Here is a 21,917-nt window from a genome sequence, read left to right on the forward strand (position 1 = left end):
GACAGAGGAGCCTGGTGGGCTACAGTCCAGGGGTGGCAAAGAGTGGGACACGACTGAGCAACTAACGAACCTGCGACCTCGCAGGTTTGGTGCCTTAGCTTTGCACTCCTCGCGGACGGCTTTGCCCTCGTGACACACCAGGCAGCAAAGCTGTATTTCATCGGCTTCCACGTTGTGGTCGTCATTCTCATCGTGAAGTGAGTTCTCCTGCCAGTGGGCCTTTCCTGGTCTGCCCGCCCGCCCCCAGACCTACAGCCGCTCCCCTCTCCCCCCTCCCTGGCTCCACCCTGCAGTTCCCTGTGGGTGGGTCACGTCTCCCCTGCTGGATGCCCAGGACACCAGAAGGGAGGCATCTAACTTCTATCCACACTTCCGTTCTTCAGTGTCAGCCAGCCGTGCATGTCGGTATGTCACATACACCTCATAGCCTCGCAAGTTGCTCGGGTCAGAAGGGCTCTAGGGTCCGGGCAGGTCTCCCTACCCTTCCCCACTGGGATGGACATCCTTGTGCATTGCGCCCACCCTTTGCTGGCATCTGCCCAAGTCCTGGGACACGTTAGAACCTGAGTGAGTGAGTTTCCTTGTCGTCCAGCTCTGGTCCTCACCTGTCCTTGCACAGCTGCCACGGGTTAATTCTCTTCGGTGGTTCTGGTTCTGTCCTGATCTGTCTTCTGGGGCGTGGGGGAGCTTAGCCACTGTTTGAAAGCAGTTGTGACATCTCAGCGCTTGAGAGGGCTTTCCCTCCAGCTTGCCACTCTCTGATTCTAGTTGGCTTGCTCCCTGTGGGCCTCTGGGTTCCCTTGGTCACAGGTTTTCGTTTTTTAAATAATTTTGGTTATGTATTTATTCTCTGGCTGTGCTGGGCCTTGGTTGCTGCTCAGGCTTTTCTCTAGCTGCAGCAAGTGGGCACCACTCTCGTTGTGATGTATGGGCTTCTCCTTGCAGCGGCTTCTCTTTTCGCAGCGCACAGGCTCTAGGGTGCATGGACTTCAGTACTCGAGGCTCATGGGCTCCAGAGCACAGGCTCAGTAGTTGCTCCGCAGCATGTAGGATCTTCCCAGATCAGGGATCAAAATGAACTCTTTCCCACTGAGCCACCAGGGAAGCCCTTGATCGCTGAGTTTTTTCCCAGAGATGTTTTCTGGCTGTTGTACGCCTCTCTGCGCCCAGGGCACACAATTCTCAGCGTGACAGCCCAGCCCCGGACCTTGTTACACCTAGGCTGCTTTGGCTGCCAACCCGCTGCAGAGTCTGGACTGAACAGCAGCAGGAACAAGAGAGAAACGCCTCCCAGTGGCTCTCAGAGAGATTTTCAGAATGCTATGGTGGGCCTGGGCAACGTGGAAAGCTGTGGGGGTTTTTCTGATGCTCTCTGCCCCGAGGTTCGTGGGGGTGGTGACAGCCGGGGGCTCCATCAGCATCGTGTTAAGTCAAGATGGTGAAGGGGCTGGGGTTCCCTACTCACAGATTAACAGGTCATCATGCATGTGTGCCGTGCGTGTTTAATGACAGAGTGTGACACCTTGAGTCCAGGACAAAGATGGCTTATTCCTCATGGCAGAAGCTGTAGCCAGAGCAATACTTGGGTCTGTTCCCTGAGCCCTAATCCCCACTAAGCAGCGAGACGAGGGCCAGCTGGATGGGCTAGACTGTGGAACGAGAAATTCAAAATGAGGAAACTCTAATCTGTATATCTGGAAAGACTTGCCCATCCTCCCCTCTGGAGAGAGAGAGAAAAAGAGAAACACCTTATTTTAAAACTTTTTTACTTTGTTTTGGAGTATAGCCAGTTAGCAATGTGATGGTTTCAAGTGAGTCGGGAAGGGACTCAGCCATTCATATACATGTATCCATTCTCCCCCAGATTCTCCTCACCTCCAGGCGGCCATGTGACATTAAGCATAGTTCCCTGTGCTAGATGTGAAGGTCCCTGTTTGTTTTCTGTTATTTATTTTTTAAATTTTATTTATTTATTTTAAATGAAACAAAGGTGAAAAATTTTAATGATAAAAGGTACAATTCCCAAAGAAGATAGACATCATAAACTGTTAGACACCTTAATAGCAAAGAAACAAAGATAATAAAGCAAAATCAGAAGAAATATAGGGAAAAGAAAAAATATATAATCATAGTGAGACATATTAACATTTCTTTGAGAATATTTTATCAAGTGCAGAAAAAATAAGAATAGGAGCATCTTGAATGATGTCATTAATAATTTAAATATAATAGATTTATATTTAATTTATATTAATCATATCCCACATAAAAATATTAAAATTTTTCTATCTCATAAGTTGTTATTAGATGTCCAGAGGACATTTAGAAAAACTGGCAAAAAGATAAACATTACTAAATTTCAAAAAGTTTATCTATTTTAAATACAGCAGTGTGTACATGTCCATCCCAGACTCCCTAACTATCCCTTCCCCCCATTCTTCCTCTCTGGCAAGCATAAGTTCGTTCTTCAAGTCTGTGAGTCTGTTTCCATTTTGTAAGTAAGTTCAGGAAAGACCTTATTTTTACTCTTGAATGTAAGCAGTTCTCTGGGGAAGAGAGGTCTGTGCTAGCCACAGTGGTCTCTGGGGAGGACGCAGCACCAAGCTTTAGTACCATGGGACATCTCCAGAGTCTAGTGTACTGGGGTGGTCAAAAAGTTCGGGTTTTCCATAAATGAATTTTTTTTCCAATTAAGACATCCCTAAATTGACTCCCGTGCCTTTGCTCCAGGATCCAGACAGGATCCAGATCTCATGTGCAGAAACATGAGGCATTCATGGAGAGGTGTCTATCAACCATTACTTGGCCCAAGTTTCCCCTTAAACTGTATTTTTGTGCTTGATCTGGCAACACTTGTAATAAAATTGAAACTGTATACAAAGAAGATTCACATTGCCCCTGCACAAGGATGACACACAAATTGGTGAATCATTTCATACTTTTGCAATATAGGGGTAGGGGATTAAGAGGTACAAACTGTTGCATATAAAATAAGATACAAACAAGCATGGGCTTCCCAGGTGGCGCTGGGGGTAAAGAACCTGCCTACCAATGTAGGAGATATAAGACTCGAGTTTGATCCCTGGGTCAGGAAGATCCCCTGAAGAAGGGTATGGCAACCCATTCCAGTATTCTTGCCTGGAGAATCCTGGTGAGCTACAGTCCTTAGATTACCAAAGACTTGGACATGACTGATGTGACTTATCATAAGCTACAACACAGGAAATATAGCCAGTATTTTATAATAACTATAACTGGAATATAATCTTTAAAAATTGTGAATTAAAAAACCCTCTATTTTCTTAATAGTCACTGTTTAAATAGGATGTAGAGGAAGAATGATTTTCCAGGTGAAAAAAAGTTGTGCCCAATGCTTGAAAGACATTTTGTCATTTCTTCTTCATGTTATGTTTTCTTTGCAAAGATGGGCAGTCTTTTTCTCATTTGGACTTGAAAACTCTTTGGCATTATGATTTCCCATCACCTAGACCACGGCTGACTCAACATAACACCCTCTGCCTTTTATTCTTTCTCAGTATTTTCATAGCGTTCATTTTGGAGGCGTTTTTTGTGGCGTATTCGTTAGAAAAGAGTGAAGTGGAAACTGCTATTGAGAAGAAGATTCAGGAGCTTGGAGTGGGGGTCCAAGAGTGAGTAGCAGTTCCTGACACGGCTCATGGGCTTTGGAGGTGGGATGTTCTTGGCAGGGTCCTGACCACCTTTAACCCCCGAGGTCCCCTGACAGCCAGCTGGCTCCTGGGTGCCAGTTCTCAGAGACCCTCACCAGCTGCACGGGTGACGTGGGGCCACGGCTGGGAGGACAGAGAGGGACTCAGCTGCGGGACTCAGCTGTGTTCACATGCGTCTTCCTCCCTGAAGGGAAGAAGTCCAGGACGGGGGGCTCATTGACCACATGGACACCAAGGACAGTGGCTTCAGTGCGGACGATGGAGACAACAGAAAGAAGGCCTTGAAAGGACTGTACTTTAGAATTGCATCAAAAAGTAAGTTTTAACCCACCTGGAACTTCCTCTGATCCATCCTTCTCATAGCAGCTGGTGTGATGTTTCCAGAAGGCAAACCTGACCTTCAGGGGCTTTCTGTGGGTCAAGGATAAAGACCTGCCGTGGGCTTGGGGCCCCTTTCTGTTTCCCCTGAATATCTCAGCCCAGGACCCCCTGTGCCTTTGCCCTTCAGTCATGCTGGCCCTACTTCCTTGGCTCCCCTGCTCCATCCTGCCACAGGCCCCTTGCGCATGCTGCTTTCCCCCCACGTTCTCATCCCACCCCCCCTTGCCTAATCAAGGCCTCTCCTCCTACAGGTCTCTGCTCAGGTAGTACTTCCTTGGGGAAGCATCCTGGGCTCCCCAAGAGGTCAGGTGCTCCTGTGAGCTCCCCCCCAGCTCTCCTCCCCCGCCTTTTAGCTCAGGTCAGATGCACATGCGTTGCTGAGTGACTGCCTGGCCACCATCTGTCTTCTCTGCAGACTTAAAGCTCCACAGGTGCAGGGCTGTATCTTTTTTGTTCTCCATTGTATGCCCAGGAGCTCAGTGGAGAAATAACTCCAGAAAGAATGAGGAGATGGAGCCAAAGCAAAAACAATACTCAGTTGTGGATATGACTAGTGATGGAAGTAAAGTTTGATGCTGTAACGAGCAATACTGCATAGGAACCTGGAATGTTAAGTCCATGAATCAAGGCAAATTGGAAGGGGTCAAGCAGGAGATGGCAAGAGTGAACATTGACATTCTAGCAATCAGCGAACTAAGATGGACTGGAATGCGTGAATTTAACTCAGATGACCATATATCTACTACTGTGGGCAAGAGTCCCTTAGGAGAAATGGAGTAGCCATCACAGTCAACAGAAGATTCCGAAATGCAGTACTTGGATGCAATCTCAAAAATGACAGAGTGATCTCTGTTTGTTTCCAAGGCAAACCATTCAATATCAGAGCAATCCAAGTCTATCCTCCGACCAGCAATGCTAAAGAAGCTGAAGTTGAATGGTTCTGTGAAGACCTACAAGACCTTCTAGAGCTAACACCCAAAAAAGATGTCCTTTTCATTATAGGGGACTGGACTGCAAAAGTAGGAAGTCAAGCAATACCTGGAGTAACAGGCAAGTTTGGCCTTGGAGTACAGAATGAAGCAGGGCAAAGGCTAATAGAGTTTTGTCAAGAGAACACACTGGTCACAGCAAACACCCTCTTCCAACAACACAAGAGAAGACTCTACACATGGATATCACCAGATGGCCAACACTGACATCAAATTGTTTACATTCTTTGCAGTCGAAGTTGGAGAAGCTCTATACAGTCAGCAAAAACAAGACCGGGAGCTGACTGTGCCTCAGATCATGAACTCCTATTGCCAAGTTCAGACTTAACTTGAAGAAAGTAGGGAAAACCACTAGACCATTCAGGTATGACCTAAATCAAATCCCTTACGATTACAGTGGAAGAGACAAATAGATTCAAGGGATTAGATCTGATAGACAGAGTGTCTGAAGAACTATGGATGGAGGTTCATGACATTGTACAGGAGGCAGTGATCAAGATCATCCCCAGAAAAAGAAACGCAAAAGGCAAAATGGTTGTCTGAGGAGGCCTTACAAATAGCTGAGAAAAGAAGAAAAGTGAAGTGCAAAGGAGAAAAAGAAGGATATACCCATTTGAATGCAGAGTTCCAAGGAATAGCAAGAGGAGATAAGAAAGCCTTCCTCAGTGATCAATGCAAAGAAATAGAGGAAAACAATAGAGTGGGGAAGACTAGAGATCTCTTCAAGAAAATTAGAGATACCAAGGGAACATTTCATGCAAAGATGGGCACAGTGAAGGACAGAAATGGTATGGACCTAACAGAAGCAGAAGATATTAAGAAGAGGTGGCAAGAATACACAGAAGAACTGTACAAAAAAGATCGTCACAACCCAGATCATCACGATGGTGTGATCACTCACCTAGAGCCAGACATCCTGGAATGTGAAGTCAAGTGGGCCTTAGGAAGCATCACTACGAATAAAGCTAGTGGAAGTGATGGAATTCCAGTTGAGATATTTCAGATCCTAAAAGATGATGCTGTGAAGATGCTGCACTCAATATGCCAGCAAATTTGGAAAACTCAGCAGTGGCCACAGGACTGAAAAAGGTCAGTTTTCATTCCAATCTCAAAGAAAGGTAATGCCAAAGAATGTTCAAACTACCATACAATTGCACTCGTCTCACATGCTAGTAAAGTAATGCTCAAAATTCTTCAAGCCAGGCTTCAACAGGGCGTGAACTGTGAACTTCCAGATGTTCAAACTGGTTTTAGAAAAGGCAAAGGAACCAGAGATCAAATTGCCAACATTCGTTGGATCATCAAAAAGGCAAGAGAGTTCCAGTAAAACATCTACTTCTGGTTTATTGAATACGCCAAAGCCTTGGATTGTGTGGATCACAACAAACTGTGGAAAATTCTTCAAGAGATGGGAATACCAGACCACCAGACCTGCTTCCTGAGAAATCTGTATGCAGGTCAAGAAGCAACAGTTAGAACTGGACATGGAACAGACTGCTTCCAAATCAGGAAAGGAGTACAGCAAGGCCATATACTGTCACCCTGCTTATTTAACTTATACACAGAGTACATCATGAAAAATGCTGGACTGGATGAAACACAAGCTGAAATTAAGATTGCTGGGAGAAATATCAATAACCTCAGATAAGCAGATGATACCACTCTTTATGGTAGAAAGAGAAGAACTATAGAGCCTCTTGATGAAAGTGAAAGAGGAGAGTAAAAAAGTTGGCTTAAAACTCAGCATTCAGAAAACTATGATCAAGGCATCTGGTCCCATTGCTTCACGGCAAATAGATGGGGAAACAATGGAAACAGTGAGAGACTTTATTTTCTCGGGCTCCAAAATCACTGCAGATGGTGACTGCAGCCATGAAATGAAGATGCTTGCTCCTGGGAAGAAAAGCTATGACCAACCTAGACAGCATATTAAAAAGCAGAAACATTACTTTGCCAACAAAGATCCATCTAGTCAAAGCTGTGGTTTTTCCTGTAGTCATGTATGGATGTGAGAATTGGATTATAAAGAAAGCTTAACGCCAAAGAATTGATGCTTTTGAACTGTAGTGTTGGAGAAGACTCTTGAGAATTCCTTGGACTGCAAGGAGATCCAACCAGTCAATCCTAAAGGATATCACTCCTTAATGTTGGAAGGATTGATGCTGAAGCTGAAACTCCAATACTCTGGCCACCTGATGGGAAGACCTGACTCATTTCAAAAGACCCCGATGTTGGGAAAGAGTGAAGGTGGGAGGAGGAGGAAATGACAGAGGATGAGGTTGGATGGCATCACCGACTCGATGGACATGAGTTTGAGCAAGCTCCTGTAGTTGCTGATGGACAGGGAGGCCTGGTGTGCTGTCGTCCATGGGGTTACAAAGAGTCAGACACGACTGAGAGACTGAAGTGAACTGAACTGTATTCCCAGGGCCTCACAATGTGCCTGGCACATGGGGCTGTTTAATTCCTTTACTGATTTGCAGTGAGTTATGGATTGACTGAGTAAACCCAAGGGGGCTTCCCTGGCGGCTCAGCAGTGAAGAACCCACCTGCCAATGCAAGAGATGTGGGTTTGACCCCTGGTTTGGGCAGGTCCCCTGGAGAAGAAAGTGGCAACCTGCTCCAGTATTCTTGCCTGGGAAATCCCGTGGACAGAGGAGCCTGGTGGGCTGCAGTCCAGAGGTCTCAAAGAGTTGATAACACTTAGCAATTAAACAACATTGAGTGAACCCACACCTGTCTGAATTCCAGCTGGGGCTTTGGCGGGGACACCGTGCAATTAAACACAGCACAGCATAGACGAGGGGAGGAGTGGGATGGGTATGCCACCTCAAGGTGGTCCTCCTGCCTCCTTTAAGGGGGACCTTCTCCTTGGTCTCCGGAGCCTCCATGGGGGTTGGGTGCTGCTTGGGATGGGCTCCGAGGTCCTCCTTCAGGAAAGCCCAGCTCTGAGGGGCTGGGTGCTCCCCTTCTCCCCCTACAGTGAGGTTCTATGTGCCCTTTCTCCTTCTTCCCACCCAGAGTACAAGACGGTGGACACTTTGTTGCAGCAGATGTTTGAGTCTGAAATAGCTCCAGAGGGTAAAGACCCTTCCTTGGAGGAGATTCTGAACTTCTCACCCAAGAAGCCCAATTTTGATAACAGTGCCTGATCCTGAGCCTGGAAACGTCCACGACTGGAAACCAAGATAAGCTATCGTCACTGTTCGCATTTCCTACCTAGAGGTTACTTTCTCAGCCCGGGTTCCCATCTGTGCTCTGCTATGTGTTTTGATAAGATTGTGAGTCGCCCTGCCCGTCCTGAGTCGTCGGCTCTGTGTGGTCCCACTGGGGTCATGCTTGGAGCTGATCATAGAAGTAAGGAGAGGAAAATCTATAAGGAGTTTGTAGAGGGCATTGCTCATACACATAAGTTCTTTTGATGGATATATAAAAGATTTTCTTTATTTTTATATGATACTTTGCTATTTTACTAAATGAATACTGTGCTATGGTGTTACATGAATACCGAAATATGCTAAAGGAACACATCGTAGTGTGGTAGCTTTTAGATCCAGTGTTTATTCGAAATGAAGAACAATATGAATGTGAAGATCAAATTCTGTCACAATTGCTTCTTTTTCAAGGGAGGCTCTCAAAATTTCTTGAATTAAATTACAGTTATAGCAAGATTTTGAGTCAGTTGCTCCCTGAGGCCACTTTCCCATTTCAAATCTCTCAATACAGTGACCTCCTCCTTCTGGGAAATTAAAAGGATTTATTTTATTTAAAGGGCTTCCCTGGTGGCTCAGATGGTAAAGAATCCGTCTGCCAAGCAGCAGACTTGAGTTCGACCCCTGGGTCGGGAAGATCCCCTGGAGGAGGAAATGGCAACCCACTCCAATATTCTTGCCTGGAGAATCCCGTGGACAGAGGAGCCTGCTGGGCTGCAGATGGAGTCGGAAAGAGTCAGACACGACTGAACGACTAACATTTTTCATTGTATTTAAAACGTTTTTACTTGTGGTAAAATAGACAACATGAAGTTTACCATCATAACCATTTCTAAGTGCGCAGCTCAGTAGTTCTAAGTATATTCGTGTCATTGTACGACAGACCTGCAGAGCTTCTGATCGCCCCAAAGGAAGCTCTGTACTGTGAAGCAGTGACTTCCTCACACCCCCTCCCCAAGCCCCCGCTGGCCACCATTCTGTTTTCTCTCTGTGACTCTGACTACTGCTGATCACAACTGCGTCCTGAGGAAGTGAATCCTCTTGAGGCGGCAGGGCAGGACTCCTGGTTCCTCTGCACCTTGTCACTGGCCCTGTCCTGAGCAAGGGGATTGGCTGGCAAGGAGTACGGCTTCCTGACCTCAGGCCTCTGAATGTCAGGGTGGCAGCTGAGCCTGGCCTGGGAGGGACCTTCCCTCGTTCTGAGGGTGACCTGGTGCACAGCGAAGGCTTCAGGGCCAGGACTCGGGCTGGACTGACTTGCTGCCTGGCTCCCCACTGACCATGCCACCTAAACTCTCTGGGCCCCGCATCCTCACCTGCAAATCTGGGGCAGATGGTACCTCCCTCCCAGACTGTGTGGACTGGGGAGGAGGACGGTGGTTGGAGTGCTGACTGTGTACTCCAGATGGCGTTTAACCTTCTGGGTTAAAACCCAGCAAGCTGGTGTTCAGCGTTGGTACCTGAAATTCCATTGCCACCACAATTCCCAGGAGATGGGGGCCTTGCTGACCCATCTGTTGGGATTTGTGGAGTCCTGCCATCCATGCAGACCTCTCTTATTTCTTTGTGTATTTAACATTTATCATTATGTAAAGGATTAAGCTAAATGTACTTAGTGGCAACTTAATTTTTTAAATTTGAAAATATACTGACCATTTCTGTTTTTAATTATTTAGAAACGATGCAGTCATTGTAAAACATTCAATACAGAAATATAGAAAAAAGCCGGAAGTTGCTTTTTTCTATGTTATAAAGTTTTTATTTTGTGTTGGGGTGTAGCCGATTAACAATGCTTGAGTCTCAGGTGAACAGTGAAGGGCCTCAGCCATCCATATACATGGATCCCTTCTCCCCCAGACTCCCCTCCTGTCCAGGCTGCCGCATAATGTGGAGCAGAGTCCCCCGTGCTGCACAGCAGGTCCTTGCTGGCCATCCATTTTAAATATAGCAGTGTGCGCATGTCCATCCCCAGCTGCCTAAGCATCCCCTCCCCTCACCCTTACCCTCAGCCCCTCTCTCATCCTCCCACTCACATCTGACACCCTTTCCAGGGGAACTGCTGATCTGACACCCTTTCCAGGGGAACCGCTGAAGGTGTGCTTATCTTTCTGGAGCTAAACCTACCCGTTTACAGCCGTGGATGTCATGTGTGTTAATACATCGTTGCATTTTAAAAATTTATTTTTATTCACTTAGGCTGTGCCTGGTCTTAGGTGCAGCACACAGGCTCTAAGTTCCTTGACCAGGGATTGCACCTGGGCCCCGGCACTGGGAGCGAGAAGTTTTAGCTACTGGACCAGCAGGGAAGTCCCTGTATCATTGCATCTTTTATCCTAAATGGGATGTCATGACGTTTATCATGTTTAATTCAATGTCTTGCTTTTTTCACTTACTAATAGTTGTCATGCTGAAGTGCAGACACAAATAACACACAGAATGCTGTGGAGTGTTCCATGCCATCTGTATCTCTTGATTTATTCACCTGCTCATGGACCTATGCGTGTTCCACATGTTCAGTATTAATAGTGGAGGAAGCTTTGTTACGCAACTTTTTTCAAGTGTGAGCCCTACAGGAGGAGTGGACTCGCAAGAGTCAGAAAGGACCCAACCACCACCACCACAGGAGGAAAGCAGGTCTCAGGGTCAGACGCCTAGGATCGGGTTACCACTTTCTTGCAGCAGCCAGCGGGGCACCATCCCGCCCCAGCAGCTGCCTACAGTGTAAGGCAGGGGACAAGGGGCAGGAGTGGTGGCCGATGTGGCCACTTTCCTCCAGGTCTTTCTTCTACCTTTTAGGGGATTAGTCACCCCCACATTTTGGCACCTGGGCTCCCAGCTGGGCACATCATTTCTCAGCTCCCTGGCGAGAGCCACAGCCAACTTGATTGTGTCTGGTCTGTGGGCTGTGAGCTCAGCTGGGGTCCACAGCTCGCAGGTCTTGCCCCTGGGAACGATGTCCAGCTCTGCTGGGAAATGGCAGCCACCAGAACATCCTGGGAGCCTCTGTCCAGCACAGCAGGGTCAGCATTAGCACAGGATTGCCCTCCCCAGGCTAACGAGAGGTCACAGTCACCTTTGTCTTCTCTAAGCTGCCTCGTGTGGGTTCTCTGTTACTGGAGCTTAGCCTGCCTGCAGCCGGACCGATCCAGAAATGGGTTCATCTGAACCATTCAGAATAGAACCAATGGGGCAGATGGATTGACTTGATGAGGGAAAAGGAGGACCAAGGACACTGCTGGGACCAGAGATGAGGTGTGGAGGAACAGCATTGCAGGTGTGTTTACGTATCGTGCCGATGCTCAACCATCTCTGAGTGCTTATTTCTGATATGCCTGGGCCACACTTGTGGTTTCTTGGGTGCATCTTAGGAAAAGTACCTTTTGGAACTATTGCCTTAGACACAGATATAATCCAAAGCGAAGAGGCACTGGTAGCAGGAATCTCTGAGTCTCGGGGGTAACCAGCGTTGTTCTCAGCTGGGGCTGGGAATGTGGAGCAGGTGGCAGCAGTAGGGAGCGGGAATGAATGGGGAAGACCTTGACCCAAGTGTAACTTAAGCGTTAGTCACTCAGTCGTGCCTGACTCTTTGCAACCCCATGGCTTGCAGCCCACCAGGCTCCTCTGTCCATGAGATTTTCCAGGCAAGGATACTGGAGTGGGTTGCCATTCCCTTCTCCAGGGGACCTTCCCAACCCAGGGATTGAACCCGGGTCTCCTGCAGATTCCGGCAGATTCTTTACTGACTGAGCTACAAGGGAAGCCCAAGTACTTATTAAATCTGAACCTTGGTGAATCCAGCCCACACCCGGGCACTTAGGATGAGCTGGGCCCTTGCTTAGCTCGAGACATGGGGTAAATGGAACCCAGCTCTGTCCCCAGGGAACTCGAGTCTCCATTGGTGAGTTGGAGGTTTCTTTGCCCCCAACACTGCTGTCTGTGGCATCCATCTCAGTTGCCCCCCTCACCGCCTCCTTTAAGATTTTTTTGATAAGGACCATTTTTAAAGTCTTTATTGTATTTGTTACAATGTTACTTCTGTTTTGTACGCTTTGATTTTTTTGGCCCCAAGGCCTGTGGGATCTTACCCCCTGCACTGGAAGGCAAAGTCAACCACTGGACCACCAGCAAAGTCCCTCAGTTGCCCTTTGGATGCAGAGCTTTTGTCCTTGTGCAGATAAGCCGTGTATATGTGTGTGCTCCAGACAACTAATTTATAACGAAATGAAGACAACTGCTGCAGTTTGTACCATGAAATGGAGAAAAACAAAAAACCCAAAACCCATCACTACCACCACCACCCACCAAAAACGATCTACTTTCCTAAAGTGAGTATTTAATAAAATGACTTGTTTTGATGGAGCCTTCCTTCCTGGGGACAAGGCTGTAGCTGACTGTGCAGGTGGTGAGTGGAGTCCTTGGCACAGACTGGGCACCAGATGGGTGGCAGCAGTGCTGAAATGACGCTGGTCAGGTTGAGGTTGTTGGCATGAAGGACATGGAGGGTGTCTTGGGTGTGATGGGGCTGAAGATTCAGTAACAGCAAATGGGCTGGCAGGGAGGCAGGACATGGTGATAGGGGCTGGAAGCAGAGGCCAAGGGTCCTCCCTGCCCAAGACAAGAAGGCGCCACAGCTGTTTTTCACAGATGGACTCATTTAGCTCTGAGTTTAGTACAGCAGGGGGCTCCCCTGGTGGCTCAGACAGTAAAGAATCTGCCTGCAATGCAGGAGACCTGGGTTCGACCCCTGGGTCAGGAAAATACCTTGGAGAACTGAATGGCAACCCACTCCAGTGTTCTTGTCTGGAGAATCCCATGGACAGAGGAGCCTGGCGGGCTACAGTCCATGTAGTTGCCGAGTTGGACATGACTGAGCAACTGACACTTTCACTTTAGTAAAACAGCACCCTTATCTGCTTTAGTTTTGTTTCCACTGAAAACATTTTCAAGAGGAAAGAAAAAAATCCCACAATTTTGTCTTTATCAGTGCTCGGTTGTTTTGACACTGTGAGTAAATCTAATGTTGGTTTCCTTCTAATTTGAGGATATGTTTAATCAATCATGTAGGTTATATTACTTTTAAAATAAAAACATATTTGCAGGACTTCCCTGGTGGCTCAGTGGTTGAGACTTCACCTTCTAATGCAGGGGCTGGTCAATGAGTGATGTTGGCTGCTGTTATTTCAGAGCTAATTAATGATGTATGACTACTTTCAAGATCTGGGATAGTCTTTTTTATGGTACTTTTAAAAAACAGACGCTTAAGATTTATCCCTGTGTTATTTCCCATGAATAGAATGAAGAACAGGTATGACAAAGGACATGTATGCATGCTAATCACTTCAGCTGTGTCCAATTCTGTGTGACCCCACGGACTGTAGCCCGCCAGGCTCCTCTGTCCATGGGATTCTCCAGACAAGAATACTGCAGCGGGTTGCCATGCCCTCCTCCAGGGGATCTTCCCGACCCAGAGATGGAAGCTGTCTCTTATGTCTCCTGCACTGGCAGGCAGGTTCTTTACCACTAGCGTCACTTGGGGAGCTATACAAATATACATACACACACACACACACATATACATATATATATAGTTATAATACATAAAGGACATGCACATTTTATTCATAAAAACGTGAAGTCCGCTGGATATATCAGGGGAAATTTTGCTTATTTTACACAAATATAAACCTTTAAATTTGGGGGAAAAAAACCTGACGAGGCTCTTTTTTGGCTTAAAGTAAACAGGTCGGTGTTTTAAAAGTGCTTTCAGAGAATGTTCCTCTGCAGACTGTTCTCGTAAATGCTCACATCCACCCCAAAAGCAGTGAAATCAGCTGCGAGGCAGGGACCTTATCCTGTTGTGTATTTTATTGAAATATCTGTAACAACTATGTCACATGGATATATTTTGTGGGCTTTTATTTTTAAGAAACATTTACAATAATAATAAATGTAGACATCGAGGTACTGAGTGAATGGGCAAGTATTTACAAGGCGATCTCCAGGGAGTGTCCATATTTTATTTCCGAGAACGCTTATATTCTAAGAGCAGTACAATTAGCCTATTACACAGGGTCTTGATCTTGCTGGTATAGTGTTCCTGAAATATTTTCTTTAGCTTCTGCCTTAACAAATCCAAAGATGGAAGATGATGACAATCGGGTATATTCAGCATTATGTGAAAAAATTCGTTCCACACGTCCAAGTGAGGAAGCCTGGTGAGACAAAGACGTAAAGAGGGATGCAGCGTAGCCTTCAACACGCACGACAACCGTCTTGCATCTGACTTCACTCACTTAAACCCAGCTTAATGCATCAAGAATGGAAATGTTGACTCTATTATAACTAAGAGAAATTGGAGGTTCAATTAAATGTCTACGCACACCTTATTGAACAAAAGTTACGAATGGAGAAACAGAACTGCTTAACTTGCTTACTGCATGGAGGGCCAGGACTGTGCTATGTCACCCTGCTTCCCGAGGCATGGATGCTCGTGGCAAAGATCCATCTTCCACCAGACAGAAGGCAACAGTCTACTCTATTTATCCTTTCCACTGTAGCACCAATGCTAATACCCACCTTCTAAAAAGACCTTCAGGCTTCCAGATGCCCCCTTCATTTTTCACTTTCATGTAAGTGCCAAAAAGCATGCAGTATACGGTTGCAGCAACTCCAAAGTAATCAATCTGTAAAGGAAATCCAGGTATCAAGCGGGCCCCCCTGTGCAGCACAGGGAGCTCTGCTCAGCGTTAAGGGGCAGCCTGATGGGAGGGGCGTCAGGGGAGAAAGGATACATGCGTCTGGATGGCTGACTCTCTTCGCCATCCACCTGCAACTATCACCATGTTGTTAATTGGCTATGCTCCAATACAAAATAAATCATAGAAAACAGTCACAGGATTTCAAAGAATTTTGGAAGCCACGTGTCAGCCCTCACACTGTCATGCCCTATGAGTGGCTGTCTAGGCTTTGCTGGAGGCTTCCAAAGATGGCAGATCACCCACCACCTCCTGACAGAGCATCTCAGGAAGTTCTGTTTTTTCTTGGGCTACCGTGCCATTCATACTATCACAAAGGCCAGTACAACATCAATCCCATGGACGTCCTCCCCTCCCCCAGGGGCTAGCTGTGGTTTCTGAACTGCACCCCAAGCTCGAGAAGTGTGACGTGTCCACAACTGAAAACAACTACACCAGCTCAAACCATCTGGATGCCCAAATTCATGTCAAGACTGCAGTGAATGTAATACAGGAAATGTTTTCAGATCTCTCTAGTTCTCTACCTGGTAGTTCCATGGCTTGTTACTGAGCATCTCAATACACTGGAAACCAGAAGTTTCACACTTTCCTGTAAATGCAGTTCCTTTTGGAAAAAGTTTCATGTCTATACTCTGACCCAGGTCAATCAGGACCAAGCCGGCAGATAAGTCATCATCTTTGCTGTCTTGTTCCAAAAATCTGTGTTAAACACAAATAAGCACCAGGCTGTGTAAGCACAGAAAATAAAAGGCTGCTGGGGGAGATGGTCAGAGAAGTACCCGTTCAAAGTGCAACACTTGCCTGTTTCCGAGTATGAAATTGTCTGGCTTGATGTCTCCATGGATGATTTCACAGTCATGGACTTGCTGGATCATGCAGAGCATTCTGATAGCAAAAGCGAGGACTAGTGCCTGAGGCATCACTTTTTCAGGGGTATTTTTATAGAGATTAATGGCATTCTAGAAACAATGGACAGTAGAATGTTCTGAGTTGGCTGCCCATGATTAATGAAATTTCAAACCAAGAGCTTTGCCCCACCCACCACTCCAATAAAACCTTCAAGTGCAAAAAGGGATGTGCAAAGCAAAAAAGGTACTTCATGCTTGTGTCATCAAAGCATCACACTTACTAACAACGTGCCATAACTGTAGAGGTCTCCTACTAACACGCTGCCATTCTGGAACAGGTGGGCGGAATAAAATTTGATAAACATGTGTTGCATACTTGGCTTCAATCTCTCCATCAGCTGGGTCCCGATGTAGAATTCCCAGAGGTTGGGAGGCTTCTGGACCTGCAAAGCAGGTAATGTAACATTCACATCCAGCTCATGTTCTGGAAAATGACCGCAAGAAAGCAACTTCATCCAAAAACAAAAGGGCACGGGGTGGAAAAGTGATGACAAGCTATGAATTGCTGCTGTAGTATGGGGATTGCTGCAAGATAATTTTAGCGGCAAGGCAGTTCTGAATCCCCGTGGGATAGTTTTGTTTCCTAAGTGCTGACAACAGATCTAAATGAAACCACTACTATCTTTTTTTAAAAGACTATTTCTTTTAATATTTATTTGGCTGTGCTGGGTCTTAGATTCAGCAGATTCTTAGTTGTGGCATGTGGGGTCCAGTTCCCTGACCAGGGCTTGAATGAAGGCACCCTGTGTTGCGATTTGATTTCAAAAAAGGAAAGATTTATCCATTTGAATGCAGAGCTTTAAAGAATAGCAAGGAGAGATAAGAAAGCCTTCCCCAGGGATCAATGCAAAGAAACAAGAGGAAAACAACAGAATGGGTAAGATTAGAGATTGCTTCAAGAAAATTAGAGATACCAAGGGAGTATTTCATGCAAAGATGGGCACAATAAAGGACAGAAATGGTATGGACCTAACAGAAGCAGAAGATATTAAGAAGAGGTGGCAAGAATACACAGAAGAAATATACAAAAAAAGATCTTCATGACCCAGATAACCATGATGCTGTGATCACTCACCTAGAACCAGACATCTTGGAGTGCAATGTCAAATGAGCCTTAAGAAGTATCACTGCGAACAAAGCTAGTGGATGTGATGAAATTCCAGATGAGCTATTTCAAATCCTAAAAGATGATGCTGTGCAAGTGCTGCACTCAATACGCCAGGGTATTTGGAAAACTCAGCAGTGGCCACAGGACTGGAAAAGGTCAGTTTTCATTCCAATCCCAAAGAAAGGCAATGCCAAAAATGTTCAAGCTACCACACAATTGCACTCATCTCACATGCTAGCAAAGTAATGCTCAAAATTCTCTAAGCCAGGCTTCAACAGGATGTGAACCGAGAATTTCCAGATGTTCAAGCTGGATTTAGAAAAGGCAGAGGAACCAGAAATCAAATTGCCAACATCCATTGGGTCATTGAAAAAGCAAGAGTTCCAGAAAAACATCTACTTCTGTTTTATTGACTACACCAAAGCCTTTGACTGTGTGGATCACAACAAACTGGAAAATTCTTCAAGAGATGGGAATACCAGACCACCTGATTTGCCTCCTAGGAAATCTGTATGCAGGTCAAGAAGCAACAGTTAGAACCGGATATGGAACAACAGACTGGTTCCAAATTGGGAAAGGAGTATGTCAAGGCTATATATTGTCACCCTGGTTATTTAACTTATATGCAGAATTCATCATGTGAAATGCCAGATTGGATGAAGCACAAGCTGGAATCAAGACTGCCGGGAGAAATGTCAATAACCTCAGACATGCAGATATCACCCTTATGGGAGAAAGCGAAGACGAACTGAAGAGTCTCTTGTTGAAAGTGAAAAAGCTGGCTTAAAACTCAACATTCAAAAAACAAAGATCATGGCATCCGGTCCCATCACTTTGTGGCAAATAGATGGGGAAACAATGGAAACAGTGACAGACTATTTTCTTCGGTTCCAAAATCACTGCAGATGGTGACTGCGGCCATGAAATTAAGACACTTGCTCCTGGGAAAAATAACTATAACCAACGTAGACAGCGTATTAAAAAGCAGAGACATTACTTTGCCAACAAAGGTCCGTCTAGTCAAAGCTATGGTTTTTCCAGTAGTCATGTATGGATGTGAGTGTTGGACCATAAAGAAAGCTGGGCACCAAAGAATTGATGCTTTTGAACTGTGGTGTTAGAGAAGACTCTTGAGAGTTCCTTGGACAGAAGAAGATACAACCAGTCCATCCTAAAGGAAATCAGTCCTGCAATATTCACTAAAAGGACTGATGCTGAAGCTGAAGCTCCAATAATTTTGCCACTTGATGCCAAGAGCTAACTTACTGGAAAAGATCTGATGCTGGGAAAGACTGAAGGCGGGAGGAGAAGGAGACGAGAAAGGATGAGATGGTTGGATGGTATCACTGACTCGATGGACGTGAGTTTGAGTAAGCTTCAGGAGTTGGTGACGGACAGGGAAGCCTGGCGTGCTGCAGTCCCTGGGGTTGCAAAGAGTTGGACATGACTGAGTGATTGAACTGGAACTGGAACTGTGTTGAGAGTGGGGAATTTTAGCCTCTGGACCATCAGGGACGTCCCTGAAACCACCACTATCTTAAAAAAAAAAAAGAGAGACTGGCAATCTCAAGTTCTAAAATTCATTTCTATAGTGTTTAGATCATTTACCTTCAAAGCAAATTTCTCCTTATTTTTGCTATTGTTCACATCTCCATGGGTAACTTCATAGACTTGGGCAAAAGCCCCTTCTCCAAGAAAGTGATCAACGTAGACCAGCAAAGAACCTGAAGAGAGAAGTCAAAATGAAAAAAAAGAAGTTTAAAACACTAAAGACTATCAAAGTGAAGTATCTGTTAATTGTTCTTGGTGCTTGAATTGCTGTAATAGATAAGCGTGTTATGGCTCCCTCAGGAAGTGTTTTGCCAGTCTGCCACGGGGCGACGGGGGGCCAGGGCAGCATGGCCGGGCCCAGGCCCATCCCCGCGCAGGCGATGCTCTCATGTCTAAAGGGGAAATACCTGTGCTGCCTAGTTGGCAAGACTGTTGTGATATCAAAGAACACGTAAACATCATCCACAAGGTGCTGAATAAAGTTCTCATCTGCCTATGAAAAACGCAAGCGTTTTAATATCAGAATAAAAGGGATAGGGTATAATTGTACCGATATTTCTAACGTAATTAAAAAATTTTTATTGCAGTAAACCTTCTGCATTAGAACAGTTTCTGATTGATAGAAAAGTTGCAAAGATAGTAGAGTTTCTGTTTCTGCATCCAGTTCCCCCTATGGTTAACTTCTACATAACCAAGGTACACTGGTAACAAACAAGAACCAACACTAGTAGGTTACTGCTACCTAAACTCCAGACTTTACTCAGACTTCACCAGTTTTCCCGTAATGTTCTAGAATGTATTCAAGTCTCCTCGGCCCCTGCTGGGCTGTGACAGTTCCTAACTTTCTGTTTCTGACAGCCGTGGCAGCTCTAAGGAACACTTGTCTGATAAGCTGTAGAATGCCTATCACCTGGATTTGTTTTGATATTTTTTAGTGACATTGAAGTTATTCATTTTGGGAGAAAGACCACAGAGATCAAGTTGTAATAGATTATTAAAAAAAAAAATTCACATGTTTAAAATAAAATATTAAAAAAGTCACTTTCTGGTTTCTAGCTGGCATATAAGGAGTTTGGAAGGCATCAGTGTAAGAGCCAAAAAACAGAGCATCAAAATAGTGACGAAAAAATGGACAGACTTCCAAGGAGAACAGATTACTTCACTATCACAGTTGGAGATTTCTACATCGCTCTGTCAGCAACTGACAGAGCCAACAGGCAGAAAATCAGTAAGGGCATGGCTGACACGAACAGCACCACCAGTCAACTGGATCTAATAGACATTTACAAAATAATTTAACGACAAAATATACATTCTTTTCAAGCTTACATGGGATAGTCACCAATAAAGACCACGTTCTGGGTCATTAAATACAATTAAAAAAGAAATCATACACTCATGGAATTAAACTAGTAATCAATAACAGAAGGAGAGCTGGAGAGCCCTCAAACACTTGGAGCTAAAATAACACACTCTGAAAACATAATTTACTGAAATTGTGAGATGCACAAAATGCGTGATTAAAAACTTATTGCACTGAATGTATATGTTAGCAAAGAAGATCTAAAATCAATAATCTTAGTTTCCACCTTAGAAATCTAGAAAAAGAAGAGCACATTAAATCCAAAGTAGGCAGAGAAAAGAAATAAGAATTAGAGTAGAAATAACTGAAATTTAAAAGTAAAAATCAATATAGAAAATTAGGGAAAACAAAAGTTGATTGTGAAAAAAAAAAAAAGTTGGTTCTTTGAAAATATCAATAAAACTGATAAGCCTCAGCCAGGCTAAGAAAAAATAAGGAGTACACATATCACTAATAGTAAAAATGAAAGAGGGGGTATCACTATAGATACTGTGGACATTAAAAGGATAATATAGCTTCCCTGCTGGCTCAGGGGTAAAGAATCCGCCTGCCAATGCAGGCAACAGAGGTTTGACTCCTGGGTCGGGGAGATCCCCTGGAGAAGGAAATGGCAGCCTACTCCAGTATCCCATGGACAGAGGAGCCTGGTGGGCTGCAGGCCATGGGGTCACCCGAGAGTCGGACACGACTGAGTACGCATGCGCGTTCTGTTACTTATTTAAGCAGGCCCTACAGCTGTCTATGTTGTTTCCTATCTGCTGTTTTACACACACATCACTTTGAAGGTATGCAAGTGCATACTGCAGAAATTCTTAGAAGTGGATGTCTGGGTCTAAACGCATATACGTTTTTAATTTTGATAGATAACTGCCCAATTGCCCTTTATAGACCCAGTCACAGCAGAAATCAAATCCTATAGTCATGCCTTAACAAGATGTTCTCGTCTCAATACTACAGGTGAAACTACAGATGAAACTACAGATGAAACCTATCGGGAGGGGCGGGGAGGTGACAGGAGGAGAAACACAACACACACACACCAGTCAGCATCAACTTCCCACAGACAGAAGAGTTTAAAGTTTTATTACCCATGTGGTTCTTACCTAGGCGGAATTTAGTCTTGGGCTTGATGGCTGGAAGCTTACATGCCCATTCATAAGTATTTGGATAGGAACTCACTGGTTTAGAAAGCCCGGATAAAAGTTTGAGAATCAACTCCTCATCCCAGGGATTCTCAACAGTAAAGTCTTGAAGGAATGAGAACAAAAAAAGGAAGTGAATTCAGTAGGCAAGACTTACCAAATAAATCATAAGACAAAGGAAGTTGAGACCTTCGTTAAATAAGCTTTTAAGTCTTATCTCTAAAGAGCACTGGTTCAAATAATAAATTATCATTTCGAAAGTCAAAACTGGTAGTTCTGCAGTTCATTGTCTTGTCATTTTCAGATCTGTAAGTTTGCGTGTTCAGTTGTGACAAAGGAAATAAAAATCAGGAGTATCTGTTCATGATTCTGCCTTTAATAGAACTGGGGGTACACATCTTAAAGGCAGACTTGGAGATTCATTACTGACATGCTCAGCTATGTACTCTTTAAACTGCTTTTACACTTTTTTTTTAAATTTGTTTTTATTAGTTGGAGGCTAATTACTTTACAATATTGTAGTGGTTTTTGCCATACATTGACATGAATCAGCCCTGGATTTACATGTGTTCCCCATCCCGATCCCCCCTCCCGCCTCCCTCCCCATCCTATCCCTCTGGGTCTTATGCTTTTCCACTTCTATCTGGAAAACATGCTGCCTTTTAATACTTATACTGTTGCTTGTTGTTCAGTTGCTAAGTCATGTCCAACCCTTTGTGACCCCGTGGACTGTACTATGTGCAATTTATCTGTATGAGATATAATTTGGATCTGCAAAGAGAAACCATTTCTAAAGGGAAGAAAAAAGTTTCTGCCCAA

The 21,917-nt window shown here is 44.9% G+C and overlaps 2 protein-coding genes and 1 non-coding gene across 3 annotated transcripts in view; 2 read left to right on the top strand and 1 right to left on the bottom strand.

Moving 5' to 3' along the window:
• Positions 1–10,322, top strand: part of LOC136164614 (two pore channel protein 2-like) — a 51,962-nt gene extending 41,640 nt beyond the window's left edge. Inside the window, exons 16-19 of the mRNA XM_065929829.1 lie at positions 107–197; positions 3,537–3,650; positions 3,880–4,004; positions 8,081–10,322. Of these exons, the coding sequence (XP_065785901.1) occupies positions 107–197; positions 3,537–3,650; positions 3,880–4,004; positions 8,081–8,211 (461 nt within the window). The 3' untranslated portion in view covers positions 8,212–10,322. The remainder of the gene's footprint in view (positions 1–106; positions 198–3,536; positions 3,651–3,879; positions 4,005–8,080) is intronic.
• Positions 2,835–2,943, top strand: LOC136165713 (U6 spliceosomal RNA). The gene has a single exon (XR_010662711.1). It is a non-coding gene; the product is annotated as a U6 spliceosomal RNA (small nuclear RNA).
• A 3,946-nt stretch (positions 10,323–14,268) lies between the features above and the next one.
• Positions 14,269–21,917, bottom strand: part of BUB1 (BUB1 mitotic checkpoint serine/threonine kinase) — a 34,517-nt gene continuing 26,868 nt past the window's right edge. The window contains exons 19-25 of the mRNA XM_065929828.1: positions 21,060–21,203; positions 18,651–18,766; positions 16,156–16,317; positions 15,828–15,985; positions 15,551–15,725; positions 14,848–14,954; positions 14,269–14,483 (exon numbers count right to left, since the gene is read on the bottom strand). Coding sequence (XP_065785900.1) covers positions 14,288–14,483; positions 14,848–14,954; positions 15,551–15,725; positions 15,828–15,985; positions 16,156–16,317; positions 18,651–18,766; positions 21,060–21,203 — 1,058 coding nt within the window. The 3' untranslated portion in view covers positions 14,269–14,287. The remainder of the gene's footprint in view (positions 14,484–14,847; positions 14,955–15,550; positions 15,726–15,827; positions 15,986–16,155; positions 16,318–18,650; positions 18,767–21,059; positions 21,204–21,917) is intronic.

This window comes from Muntiacus reevesi, chromosome 3 (assembly GCF_963930625.1).
Source record: "Muntiacus reevesi chromosome 3, mMunRee1.1, whole genome shotgun sequence".
NCBI lineage: Eukaryota > Metazoa > Chordata > Mammalia > Artiodactyla > Cervidae > Muntiacus > Muntiacus reevesi.